The sequence below is a fragment of the Gadus chalcogrammus genome, chromosome 2 (genome assembly GCF_026213295.1).
Source record: "Gadus chalcogrammus isolate NIFS_2021 chromosome 2, NIFS_Gcha_1.0, whole genome shotgun sequence".
Classification (NCBI taxonomy): Eukaryota; Metazoa; Chordata; class Actinopteri; order Gadiformes; family Gadidae; genus Gadus; species Gadus chalcogrammus.
In genome coordinates, this window is record NC_079413.1 from 14804102 (window position 1) to 14816226 (window position 12125).

Sequence of the window (12125 nt, forward strand, 5' to 3'; positions counted from 1 at the left end):
TGCCTCTGTTTGTGCCTAAGTATGTTTGTTTTACATACACTTTTTCTCACAACCGCCAGAAAAAATGGCTTAAATTATGTGTATGTATACACACACACACACGCACACACACACGCACACACACACACACACACACACACACACACACACACACACACACACACACATATATATATATATATATATATATATAGGCCTATATATATATATATATATATATATATACATTTTACTTAAATTATTAATCATCACCAAAATAACTTTGGAATGCAAATACATATAGGCCTAGGCTACATCCACCAGCCTGGCAAAATGATTAAAATGTAACTGCTGGCAGAGAGTGCAAGGAAGCGGCAAAGACAGAAGAGTAGGCTATAGATTCCGGTTTGGAGCCATTTATTAATTTTTTTATGAACTATTTACAAATAATAGGACATGGGGAGGATAATCAGAAAAGGTGGTAACGAACAAATATAAGTTGAAAAGTAAGAGGATGCGTGAAAAGAGAATACATTTTCAAGAACACTGCCATAATCATCAGCAATATAACTGATCTTTGGAATGTAAATAAAGAACTATTAAAATATAAAAATGAAGGCCTTCGATGCAACAGATTGAAAGAAGAATAGTACAAAATAAAAGTAGAAAAGTAAGAAAATAAAGACAATTTGCGCATCATGTGCCGCGCAGATGATGGTTTAATCAGATGTTGAAGGGGAAAAATAAGAAAAGAGATAGAGATAAATCAACATCATTCAATCATGCAACATACGCATTTCTTTGACTCTCAGACTGTCCCTGACCAGAACAATTGTTTATTATTAAATTACTTTACAATAATGAAAACACGTCTATAACTCACCACTAAATAGAAAACAAAGCTCAATATTCGTCACTTCATAAAAAAAGGCAAAATATAAGTACAGCTGAGGTAATATGTAGTACATTTTATAGTGCTGCTTTTATAATGCTTTAAGGTTATTCGTACCAATATTTTGGTTCGGATATAATTGATTTATCTCAGCGTAATCCTTTGCAACCCTGTAGCCTATGTTTCATAATGTATTTAGCGTTGTTTACCCTGTCTGTCTGCTGTCCAACAGTTTGTCTGACAAACTATTTTACAATCTCTTTAACCACCCGTCTATTTAACCAGGCTCTCGCACATAAATAACACTGTAAATTATAACGATCACATTTGAGCAATGAAAGGACTGTACGTAAGCGCGTTGTCTCATAGAATGTATCCTTCCCATCGATACAGGAAGGGATACACGTTGCATTGCTTCACTTTTTAAAGGAAATATAATGAAAATATTATTTTATGTATAAAAAGTATAAAGGGCAATTCATTTTTGAATAAAGGAAGTATAGGAAGTGAATTCGTTTTGTTATATTTTGGTTATCATGGTGCCGGACGGAGGGGTGCTTTGAGAGGGAGCGTTAAAAGCAGCGTATGAAAACGTTTCTTGACGAGAGACTAGAGGTTTCATTTATAAAACAGAGGAATGGATGGGATGAGGAGGGGTGGGAGGGAGGTAATAGGTAGAGCCGCGGTTCAACCCTTTGCTTTGTACCCACAGAGTAAACATGACAAATGGGGCCCGAGTTTGGCATGATTAAAGATGAAAACGAGGATCCATCTTCACCAAAAAAAAAAAAAAAGACTATCGTCTGCTTGCTGCATTGTGTCCTGGTAAGTCACTTTTGCAGTCAAGAAAGTGAAGGGATACAGAAGAATAAGCAGACTGACATTATGGGACAATACGGAGTGGATCATGCAACAGCGAGCGATTGGCATGAGAGAGAGAGAGAGAGGAGAGAGACAGAGACAGAGACAGAGACAGAGACAGAGAGAGAGAGAGAGAGAGAGAGAGAGAGAGAGAGAGAGAGAGAGAGAGAGAGAGAGAGAGAGAGAGAGAGAGATGGTCGAATAAAACGTAACGCACACAAATAGTGCGTTTGAATTTTTGAATTTGCGTTGCTTCATCCCCCTTTGTTATTTCTGTTTTACTAATTGGACAAGGCTTTCTCTTCACTATCAATATCCAAGCCCCAGATCCTTCATAGCCTAAAGGTCATTAACCCTATAATACCAAAAACGCATCCAAGGAGGCCCTCCAGTTGGCCTATTGTTCTTCAAAAGTGCGTCATGAGTTGTATAATATGCAATGAGGATAGTTCCACTCAGGTTGAACTGAAGAAATGTAAGTGAGGACAACTGCGATCATTTCAGCTATAGTGGTCCACTCGATCGGTTCTGGGAGCTCGCTAACGCCAGCGAGTTTGTATTGCTGTGGCTGTTTGATGAGCTACTCCCTGATCGGATCTTTGTGTTAGGCAACTTGTGGTCCTTTTTCCACTTCATTCTCCGGTTCTGAAACCAGATTTTAATCTGCCGTTCCGAGAGACAGAGGGTGTGCGCGATCTCCACCCTGCGCCTGCGCGTCAGGTACCGGTTGTAGTGGAACTCCTTCTCGAGCTCCAGAACCTGCTGACGCGTGTACGCCGTCCTCGAGCGCTTGGGCTCTCCTCCGGTGTAATTTGGATTCACTGAGGAAATAAAAAGATGATATGTCATTTGTGAAGTTAGGGTAATTTGTTTCTTTAAGTAATCTAATTTCATTTCTTCATAAGAATTCAGTATACATTTTGTGTCGCAAATACACCGCCCCATATTATAACGGGCATAAGTAGGCCTACATCAAAATGCCAATACTGGCTAGATCGCTGTTCATTTCATCCAACGATGTCCCTATCGGCAGCTATTGGTCATGCTTTGCTCTAAAACGTTTGTAATAACAGCTCGGTTGCCTGTTCGGTTGTAACACGAAGGCCTCGTGGCGTTAATAAGTATCTTCTATGCCCGTCAAAGGAGAATCCAAATGTTGTTATTTGTTGAATAACAACGGACACGCAGCAGAGACACACAGTAGACACATTGGACAGCCATGCAGCGGCGCACGCACGTCCATCGAGCGCCATAATACTAGATATGGCCGACAGTTCAATGTTAAGCCATGTGATCCAGATGCAACTATAGATAGCCATTGTCGGTTTTGGGTAATGTGGTTAAGAATAGAAGGCGGGGGTGGGGGTATAACGACACAGACATCTGAATGGCGGATGGGTTAATGATTCAACAAATCTAACAACTACAAGCAGATGACAAGAATCGTGTTAGACGAAATCCCAAATGTATTCATTGGGTCCTCAACTGATAAACAACAAATAAGAGATTGCAACTTTTTGGATAGAAATGGACCATGACAGTGACTTTGCAAAATGTAGGTTATGTAGTGCTGTCTAAACATGTGCTACAATACCACGAAAGAGCAAACACGGCCGTCCAGTGCGGAAAAATAACACTAAAATAAGACTAATAGACTACCAACTCTTTGGTTTTACATTAGTGTTTTACGGCCGGCTCCATAAACATGAATATTTTAGCTGCCATAAAACTCCCTCCCCTGGTAGGCCTATAACAGAGAAAACTCGACAGAGTAAAGTACACTGTTTATACAACCAGGCCACTTAAAATCAAATTACCAAATCATAAAACTTAACTTATGGGCTCTTCCTGACTTGTCATAAAGCAGGGAATTAGAGCAGAAGATCTTGCGGTCGGACTTCAAAAAGTACCTCGTCGGAGAGGTGCAATAAAAATTTATGGGGGATGTAATTATGTTGGCCCTGCAAACAGGCAATCGTAAATCTCGACCCGAGCGCTACTTCTGCCGTCTTCTCCCAGAGAGGGGGGCCGTGGATTTGACTGTGGGCATCGAGCTGTCCGCCTCGGGCTTGACTACACAGTGCAGCACAAAGAAACAGAGCAGTATATATATCAGAAGAGAGCGGGTTTAGTGAAAAGTCAAGCAGCGGACACTTACCGATGTTGACGTGGACCTTTTTCATCCACGGGTAGACCACCGGATCCTTGCGGGTGCTGGCGGGGGAAGAGCCAGAGCTTTGTCTGTGCGGTGTTTGTCCGCAGGACGGTGGCGGTGGGGGGCTTGGAGTCACCGAGTCGCAGTGGCGGTTCTGTTCCGAGACGGGTGTTGGTGCCTGAAGTCCGGCCGGGGGCAAGACGTGACCCCGCGGGGACATGACCACCGAGGCGGGCTGCCCAGATCCCTGGCATGGTGTAAAGGGCGCAGGCTCGGAGCCGCAGCCCGGCCGCTGTGGGTGTTGCTGGTGGTGGTGGTGGTTGTAGAGGGGATCGTGCTGAAACGCGGTAGCCTCCTGCCTCTGGGAGCTGTAATAGTCCGGAGAGTGGCTGGGCAGATAGTCGCTCTGTGAGTACTCCTCGCACGGTGGAAACTTCGGATCCACATAGTTGGAATTGATCAAATAGGAGCTCATGGCCATTAATACCAGTCTTTTGTGAAATGGCACACGCTCGGAAAAAATATAACCAAAATTTATATCTTATGCCTTTACTCTTCGGTTATTGCCTTTCGGTTGAACCCTCCTACTTTCTGTCAAGTGAACAAAGTTAAGGAGCCATGTGACGATGCCCGACCAATGGTGTGTCGGCGTGACGAACCCCGGATAAGGAAATAGGATTAGGCACAAAACAAGTCCTGCACGCGCGTCGTCATATGGCTCTGTTTGTTGAAGTCGTAAAAAACCGCAAACTCCTGTTTACTTTCGATCTTTTTTGATCTGCACACACTCATCACGGTTTATGCATTCGATCAAATCATATCATATCAAAGAGGAACAAATCGAGTTGACACCCTCTGCAAGACGCGCGCGTTGGCTGTGCATTGGTTGTGGTGGCACGCTACACCCCCGCCCCGTCTCCTTAAACTGCTTGCACTCCCTGTACAGTAAAACAAGCAGTGCCACTCTCTGACCGCCCTCTTTTGACTGAAACTTAAAAAAGCAAAAGAAAAAATGCAAGAAAGTGCACAAGGTGATGGCAACTTGGCTCCCTCTCATATGTAGACCTATCTCTCTCCCCGTATCGCCCCCTAATCGGTCTATTTTGTCTCTTACCCTTTCTCTCTCTACCTCTACCTCTCTCTCTCTGACTCGTGCTTGCCAAGCTTTTTCCAAATCGCCAATAACTGGAATGAGAGAATGCCCTGTCTGACTTGTGCAGTGCATCCACCACCCACTCTGCTCGCGCAGCAGCAGTATCGGTGTCAGAGATAAATCTAGCGTGTTGAGATCGATAGAAAATTCATCAACTAATTCAGGTTACACGGCTTCCTAAATCACGGAAAGACCGTTGCATTAAGAACATGAGTCCAGTGCCGTTCCCTTTTAAAGGACCACGTTCGGCCAACAAACAATTCACTCTCTTTGCATAGTAATCCTGCTCCGCCACCTTATGCCAGACTCCCATTCCAGTTACTTTAGCATGACAGAATACCCTCACACACACACACACACACACACACACACACACACACACACACACACACACACACACACACACACACACACACACACACACACACACACACACACACACACACACACACACACACACAGCATTACCTGTGTTTTATTGTCAGCATACCTCAGCCATGTCTTTAACCCCCAAACAAGTTGCATATTCCAATCACTTGCACTCAACAACCAGGAATTGATTGCCTTTACCTCACGAGATAGGTTTAACACTCGTTAAGAAAAGCAATCCAAAAGCCTGCAAATGTTTTAAAAGTGAATATTTGGTACACAGCAGATTAAAGATGAAAATTAATGTCAAAAATCCAAAAGCAGAAACGTTAAATTGAACAAAATCACTAAATTCTTAATAAACCCATTTTTTTCGGTTTATGTATGAGGCCTATATTATAGCCTATATACTCTGCTATTGAGTAATGCTTAGCACGAAATTATTTAATTATTATTATTTTGATAATAATAATAATAATACTACTTCTGCTACTACTACTACTACTACTACTACTAATATTATTAGCCTACATAATTATTATTATTATTATTATTAGGCATATCCACATTTTAATATAATTTAATTGTACCTAAAGTTATTCAAATGTAGCATTTTATTGAAATACCTATTAATTCCATGTATAAGTAAATAATTTCATGAATAAGTCTTTAAATGAAATAGATGAGCTTTATCCCTTTATATTGTCTATACTTTAATTGGAATAGATTTGAAGCAGGATATCAGATTTGAATATTAATAAAAAGGAAAGCTACTCTATAATAATGACCACACAGTGATGATGGAGATATTTAGATTCACTGTTGGCAGAAAATTGAGCGACCATTGAACTCTCCATAAAAACACTCTCCCTCTCCATATGGTGGCCTCTCCAAACTCCAAACCTGCAGTCTCGTTAATATTAGAGCAACCACACTTCGTTTTGAAGGCAATGATTCATTATTCGTCATAAAGTCCAAACTAAGCTGTCGATCGAAGAAAAAATAATTGGAATCTTATAAGTGATTCTGTGAACCACCTGTACCTTTCGAACATAACTTTTACTATACGAATAGAAACATCTATGGACATCAAAACAAATCTGGTGTGGTTGAGGAACCACCATGAAATCAAAAACTCCAATAAAACACTTCAGGCGTAGGATTGCCTATCAGAATGCGCAAGCTCCAAACGTAACAGACAAACAATAATGACAAAATAAAAAATACACGAGAAAATAAAAATGTCCTGACCACTTCCCTAGCTACCAAACAACTATATCAGACAGCAACATCCGTAAGACGTCAAAATCAACATTTCCGGTCATGTGGCGTTCCACTGCTGCCGTAGTGTTCAAATCAACTATATACTCCCCTAGAAGCGAATTTGTGATTGGTGTAGCAGTTTTCACACAAATCCGGATCTACAGGGTAGATATAGAAGACAGCGGATCTCTGGAGCTGGTGGTCTGGACAAGCTTGAAGCAAGAGTCTCGGTGGTTTTAATTAATAGTTGATAACAAAAGCACTAATAACTAATAAAACCATTAGCCAATAGCTAACTACTCATATTAATATGTCTTATATTACCCTTAGGCCTACTTATAGGCTTTAAGCATTTTTCTTAAAGCCAATCATTATTGTTATCATTGTTATATTTTTAGTAATAATATTCATAATAAGTATTTTATTATTATGGTTGTGGTTATTCGAAAAAATCGATTGTTCATCCTAAAAACAAAGACAATGAGATGCATTCAGGACAACGCCGTTAATTGAATTGTTGGTAATTAGCAAGTTGCCTTACCCTTGTTCAACCGCAACATTTCCATTTTATGAATGTGCCCACTATCAACTAGCATAGCCACATATCGACTATATTTCTTCAGTTGTATGAAATACAAAGATACGTAAAGAATACAAAAATGTAAATTATTATTATTTAGATTACATTTTGTTTTAAAATAGGCCTACTACACTATTCGATATACGAATTAATTGCTTGATTTGTTCAGGCCTGTAGGCCTACGGATAATGTAGGTAGGCCTACTTTACTATATTGTTCTAATACAATGGCTGCATTTTAACACTTTTTTAATTGACCAACATAAATAGAGAAATAATCAGAAATATCAATTAATAAACAGCGTGATTAACGGCAGAAATCTCAAAACCAAATGAAGTTGGTCCAATACTACTTCTACTAATTTACCCCTTGATTTGAGTTATTTCGAAAACGTTTTTTAACAGTGAGACATGTGCATTTAAAGATTTTGATTTGAGCAGGCCTAAACATTCAATCTTAACCACATACATAATAGTGCCTACCGGCCTATTATTTGACCCCGAGCTGATAACTCCTTCTACGAATTTGAACAGGCTGAAGATTACAATATCGTGGTAATAGCTATTCTACTACTTCTATTCTGTTCTATGCTCTCCTTTTCTATACTATTCTATTATATTCTATAGCATAAACGCTGTGTTGTTCTCCTACAAACCTGTCGTTGTTCACCAATCCCAGCATGTGCTTGCATCTCAACTTGAACTACCGGTGTGCCTGCAGGTGATCTCAGGTATCGATCAAGGTGCTTTCTGTGTGCGGCCCCTCCAACCATTTGCACTCCATTACTTCCCCTTCCTTCTGTCAAGTTTGTCAACATGGCCATTCAACGAATGTTCCTCGCGCGGGGAGACCATTGTTCCAAAGCTGGCCTGTGTAGGTCAATGTGCCAACAAATAAAACGGTAAGGTTTTAAAAGAGTCAAGGGAACACTGAGCTATTTCTGTCCCCTTTCACAAACAACGCGCCAAACCAACAGTTACCTCCCATATGCTGATCTGCAGTTATGGACAACAACATTAGAGGCTCACAACCCCAAGAATGCGTCTAAAATATGAACAGATTTTGAAAGACATTGTCATTCACTTTGTTAATACATTCAAATGAAATATCTGATGTCATGTGAGAGGAGTAACTATAACATACTAAGATAGTGCGTCGAAAAAAGTCGCCAAAGGGTCCAGATGGAATTGCCCACGTTTTTTTTTTTTTATGGCGAGCAATTTGCGTTTAGTAGCGAAAATGAGAAGCAAAAAATGAATAGATTACCTACGCTTTTAGGTGCCTCCCTTGTTCTCCATAAATAAACGAATTATTCTCCATTATAATGCTTGGTTCTATGAAGATTAAAATATATGGCACCTAATAGGCCTAATCGTTAATAATATATATATATAATATCTGCTAATATGTATATGAAGAGCCGTATTTAAAATGACTATCGAGAAATACCTTTTCGGCCTATATGACTTACAAAACATAGGCTCATGGTTGCACCTGGCATTTTCGATTCGAGACACTGTGGGCCACAGGCGAAAGGAGATTGTCTTAAATCTTCTTTGTTGAGTCTGAAAAAATATATGAAAGTTCATTTCTCAGAGTTAATTGTCATGCAAAGTAACGCCGTATAGAAAAAAAAAAAGGCTCGGGCTCTTTCAATCAATCTAGCCAACGTGTATTAATCTCAAGGTGTTTTATTCAAATCAATGCCTTTCAATCAGGGTTATTGTGTCAATATGGCCTCTTTGTGTACGCGTATCATTTCTCGGAGAGGGTTTCATTAGCCTACAATCTTCCAAACAAGTAAGCAAGCACGAAAGACAGCCTATTCAAAAAGAGCAGATGTTACATTTAGGCCTACTAGACTTACTTGGGTGTAGCTAATAGATACACCCTAGTATGTGTGACTGGAGAACCCCTACAATTATGGTTGGTGTTTGCCAAACATCCAATCATATGCATAAAACGTGGATTTTTTCTCTCTGTTGAAACGGCGTTTCGCTAAATGAGCAGCACAGCGAACACACACATTTGAACAGAGATCGCCACAAATAGGCCTAGGCCACCGTTTTACCTTTTTTACAGGTCTATTGGATAACAAAAATCGAAATCCCATTCTCTACTTGAAATCCAATAACCTTCACAACACCATAAAACATCGGAAAACTGGAAAACATGGGGAGGCTAAATGTAGCCTATTTGTGCAGGGCAAAACGAATCAATGATTCACGTTTTAGTTTTGCAGGTGTGGATATGAATGCAGTTGTTAATAATGCATCACTTTGTATTAAAATCCAAATGAATGTGATCAAAATTGGCTATACGGACCAAATTGAATAGTGTTAGTGTACATATGGATAGGTATTGGCAAAAGATCAGACTACGACGATATATTAATTTATACCAAAAGGGGAGAAAGTCCAGCATCGTTTTCAGTGACCCTGCAATGGAGGCGATCTTGCCTTCACCCTCAACAGCTTTACCCGAGGTGCGTGTGGTGCTTGCTCGATAGTACAACCAAAATGTTATTGTGCACAGCTAAATATTTTCAGGGGACATCAATCGTAGCATCCACAAGGGTAAAACGAATAGCTTTTTATAACAACCCTATAGATTGAACGTGCAGTTACATAGGCTACGTCACAAAGGCCTGCGTATAACGTCATAACAAGTCATTAGTCAATTAGGCCTCGGCCTACTTCTAATAAAGGGCAATACATGCAGACTTACATTCAAATGTAGCAAATCACAAGCTACCAGATACACTAATTAACCTACTTCGTTGGGGGGTGAGGGGAGGAGGGAGGGAGCAATTTTCACTTTCAACACTTCCCAAGCACGTGATCTCTCCTTCTTTGCTAGTCACGACACCTGCCATAAGCTGCACACACACACACACACACACACACACACACACACACACACACACACACACACACACACACACACACACACACACACACACACACACACACACACACACACACACACACACACACACACACACACACACACACACACACACACACACACACACACACACACACACAAACACACACACACAAACACACACGGAATGACACATAGCAGTACGCAAACTGGGTTACTCCACATCGATTTTACTCACTTCTTATTTACTCTTTTGATATACACCGATCTCCTCTTTCGACGTCCAAAATAAACATTTTCGCTGTTCGTCCGAGAAGTCTGAAGCAGAGACTAACCGACATTTATTCTGGAATCGTCCTTGCTTTTGTCAATCGCCATATGAGAAAAAAAAGAACCGTGATTCATCGAACAGTGAACCCTTTCTGTCTTTCCTCCGTCTACCCGATTTCTGTTACTCTGTTATTAACCGAGACGCCACAGGTTTGTGACCCATTCGTGTATGCTTTACAAAGCTTTGACTTTACCTTGTACTTTTATGGGGGAAAACGGTCCATCGGTATTGAATAACAACGTAAAATGGAGGTACAAAACGTAATCCCGAAACGGCACGTCGTTCTTTGAGGTCTGCGCAAACTCTACACACGACGAGGTATCAGAAATCGATTAAATGAACCATACGATTCAAAAACAGCATGCGATCACTAATCCACGAGTTAAAGAGGATACGAAACCACTGCTGCCGCCATAACTTTGCGCCGCTAAATAAGCACTCTCCCTCTGAGCAGCCTCGCAATTTACGCTCAAACTACTAATAAATCTTCAGGAATTAAGAAGGTGAACAGTGACCGTCACTTCTCTCTAAACGTTTGGAATGTGAAAGAGCGAGCAAGCCAGTGGCTGTGGGCTCTTTAAGGCTTTTAGTGTTGTGTGGACTCAAGTTTTCGAATTAATCTGCCAGTTTGGCACACTCTTTGTTTAACAGCGAGGCGTGTCACGAGTCCCTGGTACATTTTAATATTTGTTAGACGCGCTGACCTCCCATTCACCCCAGCCCCCCTCCCGATCTATCTATCTCTCTCCCTTCCACATCCTCTCTCTCTCTCTCTCTCTCTCTCTCTCTCTCTCTCTCTCTCTCTCTCTCTCTCTCTCTCTCTCTCTCTCTCTCTCTCTCTCTCTCTCTCTCTCTCTCTCTCTCCCAATCTCTCCCAATCTCTCTCTCTCTAACCACAGAATCTACCTCAGCCCCCCACGCAAATCATCCGCTTCCATATAGAAACACGCATTGAGCTCACCCACTCCTTTATACTGAATTGATGTTGAATCATTACCTTGAAGAAAAATGACCAGTAGACGAGAAAAGGAGAGGGCTTTCTTATAATAAAAAAATTATCTCCTCAGGTGTAATTTATTCTTTTTTGGTCAGCCTTAAAAGCATATATGCAAAGTGTCGTGTTAGCCAATTGAGCTTTTGAAGACACCATTAACCTACTTGTTGGTTTAAAAGACGCTCGCGACGACATTCTGAAACTCGCCAATCAAAATCAGGGTATATCATTGATGGAGGTGAATTTGTTCCATGTTATGTGATCAATACAATGGGATTCTGGTCCTTCAGGTCTTCTTACTTGTTGCATCATACATTTAAATTGATAGGCCTATGTAGTTATTTTCTTGCAGCTTATGGGTAACATTGATGTTTGTTTATCAACAGCAATAAAATATACTGTGTCTTGCATTTTTTACTATGTCTACTCCAACAATCCATCTCAACACTGAATTTAAACCCCTTACAGCCGGCTGCGCTTGTCGTGAGTTCCATTGTGCCAGACCGAGCAAGAACTACGATTTTCTTCCGATTTCTTGTGAAAATGGAAACATTTAAGAATATCAACTGCTGTAGGCTATTTCGTGAATAATGCATAAAAAAAATAAGCATCGAAAGAAAATCAGAAGGACGGCGTCACGTGGATGAATGCTCATTAATCTC

General features: G+C 40.7%; 1 protein-coding gene across 2 annotated transcripts; it reads right to left on the reverse strand.

The window, feature by feature from the left end:
• Window positions 1–312: 312 nt before the first annotated feature.
• Window positions 313–10445, reverse strand: hoxb4a (homeobox B4a). Of its 2 annotated transcripts, XM_056582557.1 has the most exons (3): window positions 10377–10445; window positions 3891–4276; window positions 313–2553 (listed from the first exon to the last, which is right to left on the reverse strand). In XM_056582557.1, exons 2-3 carry the CDS (start codon window positions 4105–4107, stop codon window positions 2237–2239), a joined length of 534 nt encoding a protein of 177 aa, XP_056438532.1. In that variant the 5' UTR covers window positions 4108–4276; window positions 10377–10445; the 3' UTR covers window positions 313–2236. The 2 variants fall into 2 exon arrangements, with proteins under 2 accessions (XP_056438532.1, XP_056438524.1); XM_056582549.1 differs by lacking the exon at window positions 10377–10445 and having other exon boundaries at window positions 3891–4922.
• Between the last annotated feature and the right edge of the window lie 1680 nt (window positions 10446–12125).